This window comes from Syngnathoides biaculeatus, chromosome 12 (assembly GCF_019802595.1).
Source record: "Syngnathoides biaculeatus isolate LvHL_M chromosome 12, ASM1980259v1, whole genome shotgun sequence".
In the NCBI taxonomy this organism is placed as follows: Eukaryota; Metazoa; Chordata; class Actinopteri; order Syngnathiformes; family Syngnathidae; genus Syngnathoides; species Syngnathoides biaculeatus.
The window spans coordinates 1,331,946-1,354,724 of NC_084651.1; the positions used below are offsets into that span (position 1 = coordinate 1,331,946).

A 22,779-nucleotide genomic window follows, 5' to 3' on the forward strand; every position below is an offset into this window, starting at 1 on the left:
CCGAGCGTCACGTGGGAGGAGTTAATGCGCATAACACCCGCATTTAGGCCGTGGCCTTCCTGTGGCGACAAAAACATATTTCCTACTATACCGGCTAGAAATCAGTGTGCCTATTCCTAGACTGTAACACCATTTTTTTTCCACATTTTTCTGTCTTTACGTAAAGAACAATAATCCTACTAATAAGTCAAGAAATTAAAGCAAGTCTCACGTGGATAATTTTTCTTTTTTTCATGCCTCAGGTCTGAAAGGAGCACAATCACATCCGTATTGAAGACATTTATACTGGTAATCTAATAACCTTTTAGGCCTTCGACGTGGAAGTGAGCGAGCGGCTTATTACTTTTTAATCGCCCGCTGTCGCCCCAAAGCAATGAAAAGACTTGCCGCTCTAATTTTTTTTTATTTGATTTGATTTGACTTTTGATGTTGCCTAAAATGAGAAGTCCGGCGTGAGGTGTTCAAGTCCACAAGATCCCACTGGAATCATTTTACATGGACATACTTACTTATCATTATTATTATTGTTTTTAATATACAAGAGAGAAGAGTTGGCGCACTGCACTACATTTACATCTACATGGTGTTTCGGGAACACCACTTAAATTTAATTTTCCATTTTATTTATTTATGTATTTTTAATGTGCAACCGTGTCCCAATGAAATTTGATATTGTGTGGAGGAAGAAAACATCACGGAGGTGTGTAACTATTATAGCATTCCATTCCAATGTTTGAGATGTACCTTTTTTTGTTTTTTTAATACCGTGTAAAAAAAAAAAAAAAAAAAAAAAACAATGTCGAGTTGGTGAGTAAAGCAATCTAAATATGTAATTATTCATCAGACTGCTGTGACACATTTTTAATCACAAAGCAGCAGAGTTTGACCAGCGCGCCTCTCGACCGCGGTCACCCTCCAACGTGCAGTTTTGTTTGTTTCTCAATTGCCTCCGAAAAGACGTGCAGTGCTGTCTACGACGTATTTAAATGCTTTTTCATATCGCTCCAAGGGCTAAGCTATCATGTGTTTGTTTACGCAGTAAACAAGTGGCTAGAACGCAAGGAATCAGCATTTCTTGTCGCTTCCCAATTCTTTACCTCCCCCCTCAAAAAAAAAAAAAAAATCTGAATTTACACTTTTTTTTTTTTTTACCGTGGCCCACCCAAACCGTGTCTGTGACCCACTTTTGGGTCCCAAGCCACCAGTTGAGAATCGTTGCTCTCGACCACCGTCGTAGTTTTAAGATGGTGGTCGTGCGCTAAATTTCAATGTAAAAGCTTAAAAGCAAGCGATCCCAATACTTTGTGGATGTGAAGGTAATAAAAGTTTTCACATTTTGTTATGAGCAAAAAGCGATTTTTGTGGCTTATTAAAAGGAGCTTCCCGGCCGTGAAACAAACAACTGCCAAGTCTTTTAATTGCCTCTCGGCTGCAAACATTTGCGCGGGGCTGTAAAAGCGTTGCTCAACCGACCGAACGCTTCCTGCCTGGCACCGCATGGGACGGTCCCGTGGAGGCCTGACTTAAAAAAAAAAAAAAAAAAAAGGGGGGACGCGGCAAAAACCAGTTGAGGGATAACGGCAGCGGTGAGGCCAGCTTCCTGCTGAATCAAGACTGACGACGACTGGCTGTGACTTTGGCGGGCAAATGAGGCGGTTCCAAGCAGATGTCGCTCGATTTGGGAGGCCTTAAAAACAAAAACAAGGCTAAAAAAACGCAGCCAAACGCACACAGCAGCATTTCGAACTGGAAGGGAACCGAGCAAAAAAACATATTGATGCCCTTCCCTCCCGCTACAATGTGACTTGGTATACCGTAATTTCCGACCGACAGAGCGCACCTGGTTATAAGCCTCGCTGCACAGAGAGAGTGTAACGCGAGCGTTACACTCTTTCTGTGTACCGAAACTTATAACCAGGTGCGCTAATGCTAGCGCCGCATAAACCGCAGGGTTGAAAGCGTGTTGGGGGAAAAAAGTCGCGGCTTGTAGGCTGGAAATTACAAAATACATTTTGACACTTTTTCATTCACTCGATAAAATCGCCTACTTGCTGTTTTTGTCACCTTTCCATAACTCTGTTCGGATGGCAAAAGATGGCACCAGAGCCCTCGCTAATACCACACCCGTCAACTCGTACGCTTTAGCCGTAGTTCATACGGATTTTGCGGTGAATCTTACGTATAACGGCTGAATATCACAAATCATACGGAAATTTTTATTGTATAGTTATTACCTGAGTGCTAAATTGCGATTTTTTTTTTTTTAGGTTTTTTTTTTTTCAGTTTTTTCATTTAGTTTTTATTCAACTTTATGTTTGAAGTTTTTATTGTATAGTTTTTACCTTACTGCTGAATTTCTATTTTTCTTAGGTTTTTTTTTTTTTCCTGTTTTTTCAATATTTGTTTGTTTAAATTTGCATTGTATAGTTATTACCTGAGTGCTGAATTGCTATATTGTTTTTGTGTTTTTCCCTCCGTTACTTTGACATATAATTTGCTTCGGTATGTTATAAGGATTTTTTTTTTGGGCAGTTTATACCGGTTGGCGCTCCGAAAAGTTGATGGGTATGTAAAACGAAAGTAAGTCCAAAATTTTGGGGTGACCGTTGTGATATTTTGAGAGATTGCAAAGATGACGACGTAAATTTTGATGACTATCAATTTTCTCTGATGATTGAAAATGTTCAACTTGCCCGCAACCGCTCGGCGACTCGGAGACGTCTCCGCAACCGGCGTTTTCTCGTTTTATTTTGGTCACTTCATTGAAGCAATCGGCATATCTGCTCATCGAAATTTGGCCGGAAACGCAAAGCGAAAAAAAACAACAACAACAAAAAAATGACCAGGCGGTGCCTCATAACTAAAGAAAAGAAAAAAAAAAAAAACAAAACGAAAAAAAGGAGAAAAGCTGAGCGGCTGCACGGAAGGCCGACGTTACCTTGAAGGAAGACGCGCCTCCAGAAGATCCTCCCGACGTGAATCCCCCCGAGGAAGATCAGATTAGAGAGGATGAGCGCGGCCGTGGAGAAGGCGGAGAGCAGCGCGGCGAGGCGCCTTCTCGCTGCCGCGGAGGAATGCCGCTCCTGGGAAATCAGCGCGCAAATAAGCCCGCCGCCGCCAGAAGCGTCGCAAGACCGTGACGAGACGCCGCCGAGCGACAATAACAAAAAAGTGTGTCGAGGCGGCGGCGGCGGCCGAGAGCGCAGAAAAGGGGGAGGGCGGCCCGCTGCTGCTCGTCTATTCCCGACACTTTTACGGCGTCCCACCACTCGCTTTGGATTTGCTTCTTTATCAAATCACGTTCAGTGGCTGCCCCCCTCTTTCATTTTGTTTTTTTTTTTTGGGGGGGGGGGGAGACACGATGAAACCCTCCAACTCGCTGAACCAGCAACAAACGTGTCGACATTCTTTTAAAAAGCGCAGCCACGGTTTGTGCCTTAATTTTGGCCAACTTCAAATCTTCTCTCTGATGGATGAATCAACCTGGATTTTTTTCAAATCTGGATCTTTTTTTTTTAACTGAACGTGGATTTGAGAGAGGGAAAAATGTACGTATGTTCTGGAACGATGAACAGTTTGCAGGAGTTGAAACCAGATCTGATCCAGATTTTCTATGAACTACCGCAATTTCCGGCCTGCAAACCGCGACTTTTTCCACACGCTTTCAACCCTGCGGTTTATGCGGTGATGAGGCTAATTTGTGCATTTTTTTTTTTTCTAACGGCCGCAAGGGGGCGCTCGAGCGGAAAAGGTAAGAATGAGACTGGTGGAATATATGTGCCGAGGATGTGACTTTTACCAGCCCTGTTAGCGCTGTACTAGCTGCTATGCTACTGGCGTGTCTCAGTGATATTTACTGGTAACTTTTATTTTAACCAGCCCTGTTAGCATTAGCGGTAGCGCAGTGTTAGCACTAGCTTTAGCATTAGCGCTAGTGCAAAACTCTCTCTGTGTACCGTAAATATGTCACGTTTGAATGTGAGCAGTTGCAGCTTTTACACAGCTGCAGCGTATGTATGTACCTTGTGCGCTCTGTAGGCCCGGAATTACGGCAAACATTTTTCCCCGTGAGAACCCAAATTTGTTTGCTGGACCCCAAGTGAATCCAGAATCAGGGAGACAACAGTATCCAGATCTGATCCAGGTTACTATTTCTTTTGTTTTGCACTTAATTTTTCCTGAAATCGATCCCTAAAATGCTGGTGGACTGCCAATATTTTTGCAGAATCGAACGCGTATGCAGAATTGGAGGTTACGTTTAATCCAGGTTGCATTGAGCAGAATTTTGTCGACTTAACTCTGAGAATGGTGGTCAGATTTCTTTCAGATGAGAGATGGGAGTTTGAGCAACTCACAAAAAAGGAGCGAAGGAGCGCAGAGTCCAGGAGAGCCTTGAGCCCGGTTTCCACCAGCACGCCCAGCCAATTCATCAGGGCCCAGCACCGAAGGTAGTCATGGCCGCCGTGCCAGAGGCAGACGAAGCCGAACGCCAGCGCCGTGGAAAACATTTTGCGCGGCACTCCGCGATGCGAACCTCCCAGGGGCACGTAGATGTATCTGCAACGCCAGCGAGAAAGGAAGCATTTCAACAGGCGGGGAAAGACAAACAAAAACAACTCAGAGATGATTTCACGAGCGTTTCTCAGTACGCAGCGAACGACGAGCGCGGATGCGAACCAAAGGGGTTAAAAATGGCCGACCGACCTCGCCGTGCGTCATATCAACTCTGGAGATTTTTAATCGGATAAAGGTAGTTACGACCCCTGGAGCGACAACAAAATGAGATGCCTGGCAAAATAACAATTGTGGCCCCGGTGTTATTAATCACACCACCGGATGGAATGAATTTGTTCTGTTTTTCTTTTTTGTTTTGTTTTTGCCTTGTGATTCACGGCAGACGCGTCTGGCGTCACTGCGCGCTGTGAGCAGATTTCAGCTTCCATTTCTACTGCTGCTCTCAGGTACGCTATGCTGATTTTGTTTATTTCTTCGCCATTCACAGAGTAGGATGAGAAGAGATAAACTTATTTTTACAATTCTGCAAATTGATTGCGTGCCGGGCGGTCGTGGTGGACCGATATTCACGCAATCTGTAGAACCTTAAAGGTCCACTGGTATGAAACGCATGATTTTTAAGCAGGAAGTGACGTACATGGCAGGACCGCCCTCAAGTGGACTCGTTTGTTTCCATTAGTTTTAACTCCGGGAAAGTAACTCGTTGTTCCTTCACGTTAGCCAAAACGCCGGCTCGTTGTATTGCTGGATACTGTTCGAAAACTCGGGAAAGGATGGACTCATTCGTCATACTTTTCAATAGGACCCGGTCGGTCGTGAAAGATGGATTGCACGGGTGCAAAGGACGAGAGCTTCGTGGGTTCCAGATGACAGGTAGGTGTGTATACAGCTACGAAAACCAAATAATAGCTTGGGGGGTGGGAACGTAATCCTCTCAGAATATGACAAAAGATCTGCGCACCTAAGTCAGGGGTGCCATATTTGTCGATGTACCCGTCGGTGCCGAGCAGGGCTTCAGCCAGACTGGCTCATACATCCTGTCTGGGAATCTGTTGCTAGTTCGAAGTGATCCGCATATCATCTAAATATGGCTCGAAACGATAGGGTAATATCGCCCCGGTCACTTCCCTAGATTGTGAGATGTTCTCTTCTTCGAAAAGAGCTTCCGTGTCCCATAGTTGGTGGCACAGCGTGTTTTCAATGGCGAATGTCGCGGTGTGACGTCAAGAACGGACGATGCAGGCGATACGGCTGCCACTTGGATGTCGAATGACACTTCCGCAACTTTATTTTTTCGTATGGACATTGAAGTGAATAATGTTTTATGTATTTTTTTGCAGCACAATATCTATTTTAGAATGTTTACAGGCATGACACTTGTACCTTTGACGAGCTGGAAGCTTTACAAGTAGCGCCAGTGTCACGTTTTTGCATCAAATACAGTATAGCGAGAATACTTTGACTGGTTAAAAGTGGAATAATCCAGTTTCGGCATTTGTGTTGCTCAGCGAGGTAGCCGGCGCCGCTAAGCTGCAAAATCATTATTTCAGCCACCCCGTGGCTAATCAAAAGCCGCTGAAAGACGAGCCAGAATTGCGGGAGCTCGGAAAAGGGCGGCCGGCTCGGTCGCGTGAGCAGATGGACGGCTAACACAATAGCGGCGTTACACCTTTACGACGCACAATTCAAACACTTCAATCAGATGCTTGAGTAGAGACCGGCAGAGTCTGTCGTGTGGATTTTCTCCCCCGCTTTAGGTAAATGAGAGTCTAAATGGCCAAGTTGTTCATCTTGGATCAAACGCTCCTTCTCATCTGCACTTCAGCTGCAAAAACTCTAATCTAGCAGCGGTTGGAGGACCCTCCAGCGGGCTCGATAGGCGTACCTGCGGCAGGTAATGGAATGACAAAGAAGGAGCCACTTAGCGGCCCCGGGAGACGGCCACGGCTGAGTCACCGTTTCACACCTACGCCAGCCTCCTCGGACCGTTTGGGCGCTATCTCGCCGCCGCATTAAAGCCTGTTTAGAAGCACTTTGGACGAGGAGCGGACGTGCGGCGCATTGTGCGCCGCTTATCGTTTGTGCATTTGCGGTGGCATAATTGCGAGCGATGCCGTTAAGTGTCAGGCCCGTGCAGGGGCAGGGGGGGGGGGGGGTGCGGTTTCCAATGGACACCCGCCCGAAATGGAAACTCGCATTTGCAATTTAAATGCCAAATGAATTGGAGGCGATCCAGTCCACGAGGTTTTGGACAAAGTGAAGAAAAGACAAACTAGTCATAAAGGTTTTGCTTATTTCACGTTAACTTCGCTATTCTTCAGATATTACTCACGAGGCTTTGCTCAAGTTGTTAACTGATTCACGTTCATACTTTTTTTTTTTTTTGAACTGTTATTCTATAATATCTTTTAAGAGGGATTAGGACAATCCGTTGTGAGGGCCTCGTTGACATTGAAACTGTTGTAATCCCCAAACCAATTCCGATTTTCCCACAGCAAATTATGGTGAAGGAAATAATTCCCATCGTGTAAAACATGCAAAAAATGTTTCTCTACTTGAACATTTTCCACTGACGTACTGCATAGATGCCAACTGCATTTTGCATCGTACTGAATAAAATTACTTAGTCGAAGTCATCTTCTAAATGGTAAACTGCCTCGTGTAATAAATCCATCCATCCATTATCCAAGCCGCTAATCCTCACAAGGCTCACGGGAGAGCCGGAGCCTATTCCAACTAGCTTCGGGCGAAAGGCAGACTACTGTACACCCTGAACTGGACGCCAGTCGGTCGCAGGGAAGAGATCGACACCGTCACTGAGCGGGAATCGATCCCACGCTGCCCGCACCAAAGTCAGGCGTCTGTACTACTGCACCATCAGTGACTGCTCTGTAATAAATAAATAAAAAAAACCAAACTATATTTGTGAGCGTGGGTCGATCAGTCATACTTGTACCCCTCTGTCTTTATGGTGCCTTAGAAAACAAAAGAAATATGAATTAACATCAATTTCTTGAGCTTTTTAACGCCACGAGCATAGATTCGGCGCTGTTGACATAACAAACACATGCGCTGGGGGGTCGTCTACATGGAGGTAACCAATCAGAAGAAAGGGGGCGGTCCCAGCAGATCCAAAACTGGGTCAAGCAGAAGTACGGTAGCTATACTTGTATGACAAATTACATTTTTTTTTTTTTAAATGAAATTGACACTTTTATACAAAGTCCATGTTCAGGAATTACACGTACTCTACGGGGGTCTAAATAACCAAAATAAAGGACCAAAGCGCACATCTTCAAACATAAAAAAATGGTCAGAAATCTATCGCAATAAATGCTCCCACTGTGGATTATTTTCTTAATTTAGTAGCACAATAGGTGTGTTCAAAAGGGCTAATGATTAAATGCATAGCTATCGCTGCTATTAATGTTAGTTAATAATCACGATGCAATACGCTTACAGTGTACAGCGCTTTTCCAGGCACTCAAAAGCGGTTCAGAATTTCATGCATTATTCATTCGCTCCTCGGTCACACCTGGTGGTGATAAGCCACAGCTGCCACGGTGCAGTATGACGGAAGCGTGGCTGCCATTCTGCGCCTCAAGCGGAAAAAGCCCTTTGCGGCCGTAGGGGAATGGCCATTTCGTTAGGTACAGACAAAAAAAAAAAAAACGACTGCGGCTTGAAGTCTCTGCCTGACAACTGGGATCCTGTATTTAGAAAAAAAAAAAAAAAAAAAAAAACTGTTCACGCTTTGCTAGTGGAACATGCTAACGAATCGATAGGTTGGATAGTTTCAGGGGAAATGACAACTACCCCGTTTCACTCAGAAAAGAGCAAAAGTCAACTTGGATAGGCTGCGGATCAATCGCAAGCCGAATGTAATGGGGAGAAGCGCTGGAGAAAATGGATGGATGGATGCCTGTCAAAATGAACCAGATACCCCCACTAATTAGTACAGATTAGTAGCGTACTGATTAAAAAACCAACACACAAAAGCAAAAGAGACAAGGGAGCGTGCTGTCAGACAAGCGTGGCACGACGCCGTCTCCGCCTTCACGGGGCGACGTGCCCCCACCAAGCGCATCGGAAACTCCCGAAACGCTAGGCACATTCGGAGATGTTCGCTTCGTCGGGGGTTGGGGGGGGGCAGGCTAACGAATCATAAAAACGCGGTGGCCGCTCCTTCTGCTGCAACATATTGTATGCACGTCTTAAACAAAGGAGGCATTTCTCCAGGGTTAGGCGGGCGGAAACAACAACAACGCGCTTTTATTCGCCAACAACCACAAAATGTGAGCTCATAATCATAAGAAAGCCTCCATGCAAATGCAGCGTCCTTGTCTATTTATGATCAACTGGGCAAGGCAGCTGCTCCCAACCTTCTTTTTTTCACGAAAAAAAAAAAAAAAAAAAAAAAAAAGGTTTTGAAATAGTTCAATAATGTACCAGAATGAAGACGTGCTCAAGTGGGGAAGAAAATAGTAAACAGGCAGATAATTAGACAAAATAAAATAAAGTAAAAACGACTCCCTTCACATAGTGGAAGGGAGTCGGCACGCGTTTGCAGTGCAATACTGCCACCTGGTGGCATTTTAGAACTATCGGCGGAATCGACAAGCGGAACGTACCTCATCAAAACGATCGATTTGTGGATTGATATTGAATTAAGACACATCATTTTAGATGAATAGACGGACGTACGTATAGCCAGATGCTGCCGGGTAGATGGCCAGACAAAGTCCGGACGAGAAGACTACTTGAGTTATTTGCAGTCCTCTTACCTGAGCAGCCATCGATAGAGGCCCTTGTCAAAATGCCTGTGAGAGTGGAGACAGAGGGGGGAGAACATTAATTGGATTCTCACATTTACATGATAATAGCATGAGCCGGGAACACCTGAGCTCCGGCGGCTTCATTATACGCCGTGCCAAATGAACCCAGGCATGTCGAGGAGCGCTCCCTTTTGTGCGCCAGACGCTGCCTTGCTCTTACGTCATGAGAAGATTAGAAGAAGCGGGCCTTTCTCAGTTGGCGCGCCCATCAAACGTTTGCCGTCGACGTCGTCGGCTGACAGCGTTATGCATTCCGCCGACGTCGCCGACGCGGGCCAGCTCAGCGCACGCGGGACTGCCGTGCGTCACCGGTCAGCACCGTTGGGCCCACTTGCCTAAACCGTCCGTCTCAGCGTTACGTCTCGCGCTTGACATGGAGGGCCAGTGCTGCTTTTGTGGCTTGCTTCTCAGCACATTCTATTCACTTGTTTGCCTTTCAAAACAAGGACATTCATCAAACTACATTTCGATTTCCTGAAGAAGTTCCAGCGGTTAGCAATTGCAATTTGCAAGTTCCAAATGCAGCGCTGGGTCGGCGACTCGCACCTGCACACCAGGCGATAAACCTGCGGCAATGCAAAAACCGCAAACCCTGGAGTTCTTACTCTACCGAACAACTTTTTGGAGGAGTCGCTTATCTTTCATTTTTTTGGAAGCGCAAACATGGTGTGGTTGTCAAGGAAGAAGGGGACAGTCATGACTAATGTAACTGAGTACCGTAATTCCCGCCCTACAGAGCGCACCTGGTTATAAGCCTCGCCGAGTACATTTGTAAAGGAAATACCATTTGGTATACGTAGGTAGGCCGCAGCCGCGTAAAAGCTGCAAGTGCCCACATTGAAACCGACATTGAAACAAGAGATATTTACAAAGACGGTACACAGACAGTTTAGCGCTAACGCTAGCGCCGCAGCGCTAAAGGCGCGCTAACAAGGCCGGTTTTAAAAAAAAAAACCTTGTAAAAATCACTGAAACACAGCAGTAACACGCTAGCGCAGCGCTAACAGGGTAAATGGTAAAAGTCAATTCCTCGGCACATATATTCCACCGGTCTCACTTACTTTTCTGCTCGAGTGCCCCCTTGCGACCATTGGAAAAAAATGCACAAATAAACCGCAGGGTTCAAAGCGCGTGACAACAGTCGCGCCTTATAGGCCGGAAATGACGGCATATCATAATCATACAAAGAGAGGAAACGGGCGAGAAATAAAGGAGGTAGAGTGGATATTTGAGAGGTTCCTTCCACTGACTCAACCTGTTCACCAAATGCATTTATGTAACAGAGACACGGGTTACATAATGACATAGGTACATAGATAAGGTCAATTGTTTGGGATTATACCCCTTGACCTGTAGTCGAGCACTACTGATAACATCCATCTACGTCTTTTCTTCAAATGCAAACACGTAAACAGTTGTGTGCTGGCATTACAGCCCCACCAAAAATACAAAAAAAAAAAATACAAAGAAAACAAGATTCGTGCATGTTGATGGTTAGAACTCGTCTAACGTCTTTGGTTGAACACCAATTGTACCACTTTTGTGATGAATGATGTACGTACTTTGGAGGTCATTTAAAAAATATGTATCTCTTCACGCAGCTGTGATGCATAAACAACTGTCATCTGCATAGAAATTTGAACGTGACCTCACAAGTCCCTTCGGTCTAAGTAAGGCGCTTTCGACCCCGCGTGGCACCTTGAGCAACAGCGCCACCCGCAGTGTGCAGTCAGCATTGTCGTGCGTTTGCAAGGCTCGGAAAAGGCAGCTCACAAATAGGCGCTACCTTCAATAGAGATCATTGATGAAATTGATCGCGTGTGTGTGTGTTTTGCGACATTAACCTTTCACCCTTTAGCGCTAGTCATAAAAAAAAAAAAAAAAAGAAAGTAAGATGAGTCCTTGAGACACGCCAATGTGACGCAGAGGTGACCCTTCCTGGCGATCGCAAGTAAGGATGAGCGAGTCAACTCGGTGTGATTGCCAAAGTGTGCGTGTGCACTTTAAAACGCACTCGACATTAAATGCAAGCTTTTTATTTCGAGGATGTACAGCGCGTGCCGGCCAAGGAACGCGGGGGGGGGGTCGCTGAGCGGACGCGACTTACCGCCACATGCCGGTGAAGCTGTACATGATGCTGACGCAGCGAGGCAGGCCGGGCGGATCCAGCCGGTCCAACGTGGCCAACGTGGACGGGAGGCCGAACAGGACCAGATACTTGACGAAGAAGAACTGCACCAGGGCCAGGGCCAGGCCACCTGCCACGCCACAAGTAATCAAATGGAACACATTGATACCAAAAATAATATCAACAGAAATGACAATGTGCAGCTGTTGCTTTTTCTTTTTTATTATACTTTATATTATATTTTACTAATATTATTATTATTCCAAATGACATCAAATTATAGCCAAAATATTTTTCAACCATTCTTTTAAATAATATACAAATGATGTAATTTAAGCCACGTTTTTTTTTTGTTCCCAAAAAATGCATAATTTTACAAATCACTACTTAAAAAAAAGCAACTAATTTCTAGATTTTGATATAAGAAAATACATTTTGTTTTGTAACCACAACTATGTTATAGCCACTGAACTTGAAAATAAATAGCACTTATTACATAAATTTTACATCCATAAGATCTTTACTTTAAGAAATAGTAAATCACTGATACAAATGTAATTGAATTTTAAGGCACCTGTTGCTTTTAATTAAAAGATAAAAATGAAGAAATATTTCTGCTCCCATTTTTTTTTACGTAGTTTAGTAGTGAAATATGATGAATTAAAAAAAGAAAGGAAAAGGAATAAAAAAAGGATTGAGTGTTAACTTCTAAAAGCAAATGAGCAAAACATGAAGATAAAGTCAAAGTTTAAACTGCGAAGCCGAATTTAAATGCAAATCATCACATATGAATAATGGAACAAGGTCAGTGAGAGCAAGTCTGTAATTATCATTATTGTTTTTAACCTTGCACGTCATTAACTTCCTTTGTAAAGAGGTGGATCCCTCAAAAGTCAGAACCCAATCACCCACCCAAGGCCCACGCGGGCAGAATCTCCAGGTAGGTCTCGTTGGACTGGATGGCGTGCATGTACGTGACGTGGATCATGAATTCTGCCATGCACCACCACATCAGGATCCGAGCCGACCGGAGCAACAGGTAGCGAGCGCCCGGTTTGTGCCGCTCGCCCTCTTCCACGGGCGTCTGCATCTGCAAGGTGTCGGGCGTCGTCTTTAAATGCTCGCGGGGATACGTTCTAGCCGCAATTGGGAATTATTGGCGACCATTTTTTTTTTTTTAACCTTCCCACGTGCTTTAAAAAGTTTGTAAACTTATTAAAATACACTTTTTCAAATACAGCCTGCCACGAATAGCAAAAAGAAGACTGGAAGTGACACTCCCCGCCGCAAAAAGGTGATGGAAATGAGCGGCACGGTGGATCAGATGGAAAGCGTTGGCCTCACAGTTCTGAGGTCCCGGTTTCAATAGCGAACCCGCCTGTGCGGAGTTGTTCTCCCCCGTGTCTGTGTGGGTTTCCTCCGGGCACTCCGATTTCCTCCCGCACCCCAAAGACATGCAACATAAATTGGGCACGAAATTGCCCCGAGGTGTGATTGTGAGTGTGGCTGTCCTACGATTGGCTGGCAACCAGTACAGGGTGTACCCCGCCTCCTGCTGTTGACAGCTGGGATAGGCTTCAGCACACCCCACGACCCTTGTGAGGATAACCGGGCTAAGAAAATGGATGGATGGAAATGCTCTACCTTTGTTGAAATGAGGCTCTTCAACTCTCTTCACATTATTTTACCACACAGAGCATCAACACATACTGTATAAAATATGTTCTCTCTCTTCTGCGGGAACAACGACTATCCCCGGAACTCCGCTGCCAAACGAAAACCAGCGACCGATGAACCGCGGTATCGCGGGGTGACGCCCGTATTCCGTTAAAAAGCCGAGCTGCCGTCGCTTGGCTCCTCTGCTCCTCACCTGCTCCACGAAGTCGTTATACGTGATGACGGGGCCGTTGTAGAAGAAGGGATGGTAGAACGTGTACGACAACAGCCAGCACAGCTGCGGGAAAGTCCCCGCGTGGACTGCGGGGCGCCCGCATCGCTCCAGGCTGAAGCTGAGGAGCCGAAGCGTGCCCACTGCCACGCTGAAGAGCAGCAGGTAGTACTCCTCGTCGCGCTCGTACCAGCCTCTCTGTGAGAAATTCAGGGGCAAAAGTTTGGGACGACGTTCACTTTGAGATATAGCACATACAGAGACATATAGACGACGTATATTGAACACTTTATCATTAAGATGAAGCAGCGCCATTTTGGCTTGGCCTCTTCCACCCTCTTGTGTCCATTGAATCGAGCATCACAGTCTCTCTCTGGATGGTCATAATTAAGAATGTCATTCAAATATCTATTTACATTGAGGCGGGACCCCCACCTGGATGTCCTGGAGCGGTGGGACGTGAAGTGTGCAGAGAAGCAGGAGGTTGCAGGCCCAGCACAGAGCGGACCTCCTGAGCTGCGCCACGGAGAAGGACAAAACCACGTGGAGGAGCAACACGCCGACACCTCTGAGGCCCAAAACGCCGACGGCGGCCAAGAGGCCGTAAACCGTCAGCGCCGCGACCCGAAACTGTTGACGCAAGGTAGGGGAAAATTTAAAAAAAAAAAAAATCATTCAAGGCCACACACTTTCCTCTTTGTTCCTGTTTTGCTATTGACATTGACGTGATTGTGTGCTTCCGTGTCGTGCAACTGTCGCATGAACATGGACGATGTTTGTGTGAGGCGGGTTCAGTCCAACCTGTGGGTAAAAGATGCAGCAAAATCTGGATAGGAGCGCGTGTCCAGTCAGGGTCCACAGCAAAGACTTGTGAGCCCACTCGGTCCAGAAGTTCCACTCAAAGTCCGAAGCATCCTGACCAAAACACAAGAACGCTTTACCAGAAAGTAGGAAGGTGAAAAACCAAACCAACAGCAGAAGACAATTTCTTTTGGCTTGTCCCGTTAGGCGTCGCCACGGCATCACGCTCATATTTGTTTGCCACAGTTGCCCTTCTTGACGGGAGCCCCTGGCGGGGAGCGGAGGCCCCAGCGGGATACGAACTCGCAGCCCCTGGTTTACCAAACCGACACTCGAACCGCTGAGCTACGGGGCCATGTAGTTGTGCACAACTGCATATTAAGAAATGTGAGATTTCTTTGTTGGATTGGTTCATTCAGAACAAAGCCACATCCCACTTCCAAGAAGGTTTGCATACTATTGCCACCATTTTTGTTTTGACTTGTTTGTTTTCATTTCCCCAGTCAAAAAGGATTTCAACCATCAATTGAGTTCAATAGGTTACAGGTTACATTCATGGTGGAATTTTCTTTACACGATAGATATTATACTTTATCATGCTACCAATAAAGCTGATTCTGATCACAAAGACACATCATTTAACCAGGGGTATGGCAAACTTTTCATGCACAGCGGCTGTTTCAAAGGCAACGGTCATCATTTTGAAAAACGTACCCTTTTGAACCCCTGAACGAGGCCCGTTTCCAGTTGAAATTGTCTGTCCAATCCTGCTTCGTGCTCTGAAATAAAGAAACAATATTTCCGGAGCTCTGCCAACAAGCTGAGGCAATTTCAATCATTCTCCTACCTTTGGAGAACCTGTGAAGTTCATAAAAAGAGTAGAAATGGGAGCCAAAGGATAGCAGCCAGTAGACGAGGAGCTCCGTCCTCGGCAGTGGCGCCCAACGGACCTTTGGGTTCGATGTCATCCGGTCGAAATCGCAGCGCTATTGCAGGCCTGTGACATGATTATGAAATACATTCCATTGCGTGGTGGGACTTTGATGACTGGCGAGAGCGTCTGCCTTGACGTTCTGAGGATCGGCGTTCAAATCCCGGCCCCGCCTGTGTGGAGTTTGGATGCATTCGTCGGAGACTCTAAATTGCCCGTAGGTGTGAATGTGAATGTGAGTGCGGACGCTTGTTTGTTTCTGCGTTGTGGTGCCAGGCTGGCAACCGGGAGCAGTTCAGTTTTGGGCATTCCTCTTTGCAAATAACAAATAAAATGATCCCACTTTTGGAATAAGGCTGTAAAATAACATTTCTTGTATGATGAAGATGAATCAATCTGTTACCCAATTTGCATATGGCTGGATCTGCATGGAATTTAGTAGCACCCTCACAGGTTTACTTACGTAAAGCTAATTGTTTTTAGTAGTCTGGTATTGACGGAAGTTGGGGCGGTGTTGTCGGTTGCCAGGTAACACACAACGCTTTACGACAGTCACGCAGGCGGCGTACTCGCTCCGGTGAGGGTGGACTAAGTATGCTCATGTTAATGCTTGTGGGCACAATGGCTGCAATATTTGATCATTAGCAGCTAAAGTCGAACACGTGGGTGTGGCAGAGTGACGTTTTCTCCTCAGCCGTGTCAGTCCGCAGTCATCTTCCACACTAACTTGTCCCATCCCGGCGGCAGGCAACTCGCTAGCGTTCACGTTGAGTTGCTATTACCTGAAAATGTGAGGTTAGGGCCCATTTTGCTGGTTTTCAAAAGACAGTCTGCGACAGCCGGTCTTGAGTTGAAATTAAAATTTAGAGAACAAAAACTAACGCAGAAAGGAAAGAAAAGCACGGACTGACTTCCGCCTTCTCTTCTTCTTCTTCTTCTTTTTCTTCTTCTACTACTTTATTCTCCTTCGTGCTCGCGCTTTGTCAAAATGGGCGCCTCACTCAGGCCGGGAGGACTCTTCGTTTGAAAATGAAAGTTTCGGTCGGGTTCCCGTTTGCCTTCGTGATGCAGGCAGCGCAGTATGTATAGTATATGTATGTTTATTTATTATTCAGTGCTCAGTCACTCACTATCGTTGACGCAGCACGGGCAGTGGTGGGAAGTCATGAAGTACAAATATTTGTTCTTGGAGGTGGGAAAGGGTTCGCCTCACAGTTCTGAGGTACCGAGTTCAATCCCAGACCCGCCTGCGTGGAGTTTGCATGTTGTCCCCGTGCCTGCGTGGGTTTCTCTCCCCCCCACATCCCAAAAACCCGAAACACTAATTGGCCCAAGGTGTGATTGTTAGTTCGCTTGTTTGTCTCGACGTGCCCCTGCGATATGCTTGGCAACTGTTGTAACATGTTGACATGCGGACACACGTGAGAAAGTGAGTCCATCCGTTTAAACGTTGTCAAAAACCTCCCCGTGGTTTATTTTCTCTCGACCGTGTACATTTTGTTCTTTTGCCTTTCAGAGCACGAACGTTGCCACATCTGGGCCGTCATTTAAAGCAGCACTGGTAAGCTCATCTGGCGTCAATGTGCATGCATGCAATATGTATTTGCACGTTATTTGTTTGTCTGCGTGCGCTCGGCGGCCGCTTCTTCACAGCTCCTCCGTCTCGCCGTCGTAGGGCACGCTGTCCAGATCCACGTGGATGCTGCTGGGTTCGCCGCTGCCCACCCAGCCGATGGGCGTGCGGTTGAAAGAAGGCCGCAGGTTGATCTCGTGCCCGTACACGACCGTGGGCTCGGCCACCACTTTGGTCTTCTCGGTGTCCGGCATTTGGAATTTCATGAACTGGAGAGCCTTCTCAAATCCCCCGTATGGCATGGCAGTCCTGGTAATGTGAGGCAAGTGTCAGTTTTATTCACAATTAAAAAACAAACAAACAAACAAACAAACCAAAACGCCATCACTATGCAGCTTCGCTGGGTTCTGCGTACTGTCAATGACTTTGTTGGTTAAATGAGGCGTTTATAGCTGTCCACCAATTTCGGAAGAAGCTTAAGTTTCACATAGATTGCAAAATGGTGATGTTAAAGAACAGAACCCTGACATTTTTTTTCCACAAAGTAGCATAGTTCAATTGATAGGTCACCCCAGACTATGAATTATTTTCCAATTGTATTATTGCAGGATGCCCGCGGTGTGAAAGCATGCATAGTTGTGGCAATTATCGGGTTCTGTGGAAAATACAGAGGATAAATGTCTCGTTAGGATACATATGTGAAGGGAAAAAAAACAAGTTTTAGATGAGTCATGGATGGTCATTAATGTGAAAGTTAAATACGGGTAGGGTCAAATGCTAGAACCCTGAGGTACTCCATTAAGTAGCACAGTTTTGTTTTTAATTACAGGTTAGAGACAAATGCAAGTTCTCTCCTCAATAAAATCATGACAGAGCCACGCTAGCCAAATTTCACATTTTCTTCTAAAGTCGAGTACCTGTTAAAGCATTTGTACTTGCGCAGTTCAATATGATGAACGGGACCGGGCATGGTCCATTTCAGGGTCGCAAGCAAACCTTCGTCACCCTTCATGGCCTTCTCCCAAGGCGAGATGTAGGTCTTGGGGGCCATCTTCGATGCCGCATCTTTTCCGCCGCCATCTGTCAAGCGAAAGATCGTCGACTGGAAAATGAGACGGACTCGAAAGTCCGCTAGCAGTGCCGACCGTTGGTGGGCGATGGTTTTTTTTGAAGGCAAAATTTGAACATTTTCGGAGCTACTTTGCGTTCATGGGCATAATTCGACGCTTTATGTAACACTTCATCAATTCATCTCCACACACCTGAAAATATCAGTTGATCGTCGTGATTGAATGGAGACACTCAGAGATGGCGAACTTGCAAGGTGTCCGTGAGACGTCAACATTCCTTCATACCAACCTTTCGCTGTGGATCCTTCCCCAGATCCTCCGTGGAGTCCGTCTTTCCCGCGCTGCGCCCCCCCGCCGACTCCTCCGGCTTCTCCGCCCTCGTTCCCGGGCTTCGGGGGAGGCACGGGCCCCCCCCCTCCGAACGGCATCCCTCCGTAATGCCTCTGACTGGCATCCTTGCTGAGGAGATACCCGCCCAGGTGTATCGTGTGACCGCCCACCGTCGGGACAAACTTCTGCAACTCGTCCTAAAGGGAAGCAAGGCCAAGGTAGGCACAGCGTTATCTATTTTCTTACAAAATGTATTTGCGCTTGATCGTTTGCTCCGCGCTACCACGGAGTCGCCAACGAAGACGTCGGGGTTGTTCTCGTAGATGAATTTCTCCACCCGCTGCTGCCTCATCTTGAACATCTTGGAGCCTTTGTTCTTGAGCAGCGACAACTCCTCCAGCATGATGTCCTTTGGCGTTCCGATCTTTCTCCCCAAGTCGAACTCGGATATCTTCACCACGGGCTCGAACTCTAGGTAAGCGCAATCCCCTCAGTGAAGCGCCGACCGTACGGCCGAGTGTTGGTGTCGAGTTTGGCGGATGATGCGACAAACTGCCAGACTTACCGTCCTGAGAGATTTTTGATAAGTCAACGATGACTTTGGTGGCCTTTTTCCTCTTGCTTATTGGGGTGGGCGTTCTTGCCGGCATGGCTGCTGGGGGCGAGAAAATGAGATCAATGTCAATTACGCCAGTATGGGATCCTGTGAATCTCTTCATGGTGGGATCGCCATCCCACAAAGATTTTGGGTCTTGGACCGGCACTCTCAGAGTTTCATGTTTGATGGTGTTGTGGTGTCTTCTTCTGGATTACAATGAAAACTCTGATTTGTTTACAAGTTCGCGTCACCCGACTGTCTACAATACCGAGTTCAAATTTATTGGCAAAAAAAAAAATCTCTTTAAGTCAAGTCAAGGATGTCGTTCCCCTCAGATTCCCGACGTTCCGCCAAGGAAACTGAGCTGGGGAAAAAAAAAGAAAATAAATAAAATAATAATAATAATAGTTCAAGTACTCGCTATTTGTTTGGTCATGCAGGTTGTCATCAAATTACTTAAAATGAGGGAATCAAGTGTGCTACTTTGGCTCCCTCTAGCGGGACAAAAAGAATCACTGAGGTTAAGTTTGTAGAATTTTACAAAGACTACAACCAGGACAAAAATCCACTCCAGTACACTTCTTTTGCTGCAGGTATTTTTTTTCCAATACAACACCGTTGCATTTAATCTTTTCAAACGTTTCGGTAGGCACATTTTTTCATTGAACTTTGGTTTGATACACTTTAATTGAATCATTCTCGAAGTACATTTTCCAGATAGGAAGGTTTGCGTTTTGGCCATCGGTGTACTTTTCAGGAATAAAGCATGATGAGCACGCCGGCTTACTACACTGTGATGGTGCTATTTAGAGAGCTTGGAATTTTTTGAAGTGGTCATTTTTTTTTTTTTTTTTTTTAAAGTTTCAAAACCGCCGTTTGAGAGATTAGAACGATGAACACCACAAGTGTGTTTTGCTTTTTCTTTGGCTTTTTTGCGCAATTGAGTGTGATGATAAGCACATTTTAGTTTTATTCTATATTTCTTTATTTCTATTGTTGGACAGTTATAGATGTTACTTAAAGCATTGCCAGCCAGTGGCGTTCATGGTTTTTATAGTTGTGACATTTTCTGTAAAAAAAAAATAAATAAAAATCGAAACAAGTGGAAGTCGATCAACATCATGGAACTGATTGCCAAGGTTCATTTTTTCATTTTTATTTTGCATTTGGTTCAAAATGGAGGAATCTTCCTCGTTGAATGTTTCTTTTGTTTTTTTTTTTTTGCTCTTTTGTATGGTCCCCCCCTTCTTTTTTTTTTGTCTTACTTGTAAGTCCGTCCATAAGCACCTCCAGCGCTTAACATGTCGAGCCCCCACCCCCCCTTGTTAAAAGGAAAAACATCACATCGAGTGGCTGTAACACAACCCACGATGCTATTTTTATTATAGCCACCCCAAGCCAAAATATTGAGCGTCATTTGATGATCAAAGGGGTCCGATACAACCCATCAGCGCACGCACATTCCCGGAATTTAGTCCACCTTTTGAATACATTTCTTACCGAATGCAAATGTTGGTTAAATAAAGTCAGTGGTGCAGTTTTAAACCCCCCCCCCCCAAAAAATGATTAGGAGCAGCCTCTCAGGTTTAACGCCAATGCCCCCCCCCCGCCCCTTTTCAGGGTTTCGTGACAGCATATTCATTCTATGCAGCGCTCAGAGTGGGAGGGTCGGCACATTGGTCCATTCCTTTGGTCATTTGAAGATGCACTCAAATAATTCCAACAGCGTTCAGAACGATTGTCGCAAGTTCCCCCAGAAAGGATCGTTTGGAACGTGCCGCACGTCGACCCCCGCTACTTGTTTTGCAAATGTTAATGAAAGCCGTCAGTTGATTAATACTCACCTGCGTTCCTTTGTTGTTGTTGTTGTTTTTTTTTTTTTTTTAAATATATAAAATCCTGTTTAGGGCTGAGATCCGAGATCCCCAGTTGAGAGATCCCCAAAAAGCGTGCGGCGAGTCGGTTCCCGGTTCGGGGGTCAGCGCGACACCCACCCTTTAGGTCGTCTCTTCCAGGCTGAGGCTGCGGGTGACAGCGGTGTGGTGGATTTGGATTTTGAGGAGAGGGATGCAGGAAGCATGGAGGGGTGGGTGGGATTTTCTTTTTTTTTTTTTTGGGGGGGGGGGAGGAGGAGAGGGGGGGTCAGTCTTTTGGCCAGCTTAAAGTGCTGATGGGGATATTAAGGGAACAAAATGATTCTCCCAGATGCTTGTGGAGCGTATATTTAGCAGCAGGAACGCGGAGAAGCCACATCAGTTACAAGATAACCTCAAGAGACGAGACGGCGTGTTTAGGTTACACCAAGTCTGAGGGCAAAGCGAAGCCCAGTGGAAATGCGCACGTCCGAGGTCAAGCGTAAGTTGTGTGTGTGGAAGTCACAGTCGGGCTCTTTGTGTTAGAAAGTGAGGGTCAGACACGCGACACCTGACGTGACGATGCACAAAGGGTGGCCCGCCGTGGGCTTTAATCCAGCCCGCTGAGCATTTACATCATCAAAAATATTGCATTTAGCTCTTTTCTCCCTTTACTTCAAATGTATTTTTTTTTGTAAGTCCGAGAATATAGGGCAGGAACTAACAATCATTAATTAGTTGATTTTTTTTTTTTTTTTTAATTAATTCGGATGAGAAAATATTTCTGTCCTTGCATATATATATATATATATTTTTTTTTTAAATCCATTTATCCATTTGTATTAAAAAAACATTCTCTCAAATTGACAGATCATTCAGTTACTGGTTTGTCGGTCACATCAGAAACGAGACAAAAATGGAGATGATTGTTTTCCAACGTAAAAACAGATGTTTGCAGGTGTCTTTTGTTTGGATTTAATACAAAAGTTAAGCAGTCTGCTTTCATGTAGGACAACAGAAATCGGAATGTTTACCTTTGAGAGGCTTGAATCGGAAGATTTTTACCACTGCCATTGATCAATGATCCAAAATATTGTTGGTGAATTTGATAATCGATAAGTTGCACAGGTGGCGCTGTGAACATCTGGTGAGTGCATCCGCCGCGCAGTTCTGAGGACCGGGGTTCGAATCCTGGCCCCGCCCGTGTGGAGTTTGCCCGTTTTCGCCGTGCCTGCGTGGGTTTCCTCCGGGTGGGCACTCTGCTTTCCTCCCACATGGCTAAAACATGCCTGCATTCATCGGAGACTCTAAACTGCCCCCAAAAGTGTGATTGTGAGTGCGGCTGTTGTCCGTCTCTCTGTGCCCTGCGATTGGCTAGCGACCAGTTCAGGGTGGAGCCCGCCTCCTGCTCGATGACGGCTGGGATAGGCTCCGGCGCTCCCGCCACCCTCGTGAGGATAAGTGGCTCAGAAAATTCTTGGGGAGCGTGTGACATTTTACTCCAAGCTACGTAAGAAGCAAGAAATGAGATATTTGAATATCAGACTAAAGATCAGAGTGGGATTTTATTGCTTTGTCTGCAATGGCATCCAAATGTGCCCCAGACTACACACTGCAATACTCTAGCGCCACCCAGTGTCCGTAAAAATATCAGATGCAGTACGCTTGTTTTCGAGGCGAACTGTAAAAATATACTGTATCTCAAATTTTGTGTATGTCAGAATCAGAAAGGCTACTTACTAAATCATAACTATATGCATGTTGTTTCCACATTACGTTTATTCCTCCAGTTATTTATCATCATCTATTTTGTAATCAAGCTGTATAGTTCACAAAATGTATTGCAGGGGCGCCTAAGGTACGAGTGTGTATTCTAAACTGAACAGTACCGGTATAAGTATATCACTTGGATGCACTGTATTCTTCCTCAGGTTATTTGGCCTTAGTATTATTATTATTATTACTATTTTTTTTTTTAAATGTGTGTGTTTCTGTGTCCTGGACTAGTGGTAGGCATTTTCTTTTTTTAAATATATATTTTTAATTCATGTAGAGTGCTTTGAATTGCATTTGTCTGATATGAAAAACACATATGTGGCACAACTGTAGCGCGTTGGCCTCACAGTTTTGAGGACCGGGGTTCAAATCCCGGCCCCGCCATGCTCTCCCCGTGCATGCGTGCGTTTTCTCCGGTTGGGCGCTCCGGTTTCCTCCAACATCCCAAACGCATGCTTGCATTCACTGGAGACTCTAAATT

The 22,779-nt window shown here is 45.6% G+C and overlaps 2 protein-coding genes and 1 long non-coding RNA gene across 10 annotated transcripts in view; 1 reads left to right on the top strand and 2 right to left on the bottom strand.

Annotated features, from left to right (window-relative positions):
- Window positions 1-16,139, bottom strand: part of hhat (hedgehog acyltransferase) — a 28,384-nt gene extending 12,245 nt beyond the window's left edge. For 2 of the 6 annotated variants that reach the window (XR_009797487.1, XM_061837590.1), the window contains exons 1-11: window positions 15,881-16,139; window positions 15,015-15,164; window positions 14,882-14,946; window positions 14,168-14,281; window positions 13,802-13,996; window positions 13,349-13,564; window positions 12,391-12,568; window positions 11,458-11,608; window positions 9,300-9,335; window positions 4,356-4,557; window positions 2,939-3,083 (exon numbers count right to left, since the gene is read on the bottom strand). Coding sequence is in view for 5 of the 6 variants with exons in the window: in XM_061837590.1 (XP_061693574.1) it covers window positions 2,939-3,083; window positions 4,356-4,557; window positions 9,300-9,335; window positions 11,458-11,608; window positions 12,391-12,568; window positions 13,349-13,564; window positions 13,802-13,996; window positions 14,168-14,281; window positions 14,882-14,946; window positions 15,015-15,135 (1,423 nt within the window). In the remaining variant the exon portion in view is untranslated. Of the gene's footprint in view, window positions 1-880; window positions 1,688-2,938; window positions 3,084-4,355; window positions 4,558-9,299; window positions 9,336-11,457; window positions 11,609-12,390; window positions 12,569-13,348; window positions 13,565-13,801; window positions 13,997-14,167; window positions 14,282-14,881; window positions 14,947-15,014 lie in introns of those variants that run through there. The other 4 variants (XM_061837588.1, XM_061837586.1, XM_061837587.1 and 1 more) reach the window with 4 other exon arrangements.
- A 77-nt stretch (window positions 16,140-16,216) lies between these two features.
- Window positions 16,217-16,912, top strand: LOC133509986 (uncharacterized). Its single transcript, XR_009797488.1, has 3 exons — window positions 16,217-16,527; window positions 16,615-16,659; window positions 16,774-16,912. It is a non-coding gene; the product is annotated as an uncharacterized LOC133509986 (long non-coding RNA).
- Window positions 16,746-20,702, bottom strand: myoz1a (myozenin 1a). 3 transcript variants are annotated; one of them, XM_061837596.1, is made up of 6 exons: window positions 20,514-20,702; window positions 18,637-18,726; window positions 18,355-18,542; window positions 18,031-18,268; window positions 17,589-17,751; window positions 16,746-16,980 (listed from the first exon to the last, which is right to left on the bottom strand). In XM_061837596.1, exons 2-6 carry the CDS (start codon window positions 18,719-18,721, stop codon window positions 16,746-16,748), a joined length of 909 nt encoding a protein of 302 aa, XP_061693580.1. In that variant the 5' UTR covers window positions 18,722-18,726; window positions 20,514-20,702. The 3 variants fall into 3 exon arrangements, with proteins under 3 accessions (XP_061693580.1, XP_061693579.1, XP_061693578.1); XM_061837595.1 differs by lacking the exon at window positions 20,514-20,702 and having other exon boundaries at window positions 18,358-18,542; window positions 18,637-19,762; XM_061837594.1 differs by lacking the exon at window positions 20,514-20,702 and having other exon boundaries at window positions 18,637-19,761.
- Between the last annotated feature and the right edge of the window lie 2,077 nt (window positions 20,703-22,779).

What these genes read in the sequence shown, in the direction of transcription:
- myoz1a (XM_061837594.1), bottom strand. Translation starts at nt 18,790, where the DNA reads ATGAAGAGATTCACAGGATCCCATACTGGCGTAATTGACATTGATCTC. An exon ending in ATCAAAAATCTCTCAGGACG is followed by an intron (nt 18,543 to 18,636) that starts GTAAGTCTGGCA and finishes GCGCTTACCTAG; the next exon opens with AGTTCGAGCCCGTGGTGAAG. An exon ending in TCTTCGTTGGCGACTCCGTG is followed by an intron (nt 18,269 to 18,354) that starts GTAGCGCGGAGC and finishes GCTTCCCTTTAG; the next exon opens with GACGAGTTGCAGAAGTTTGT.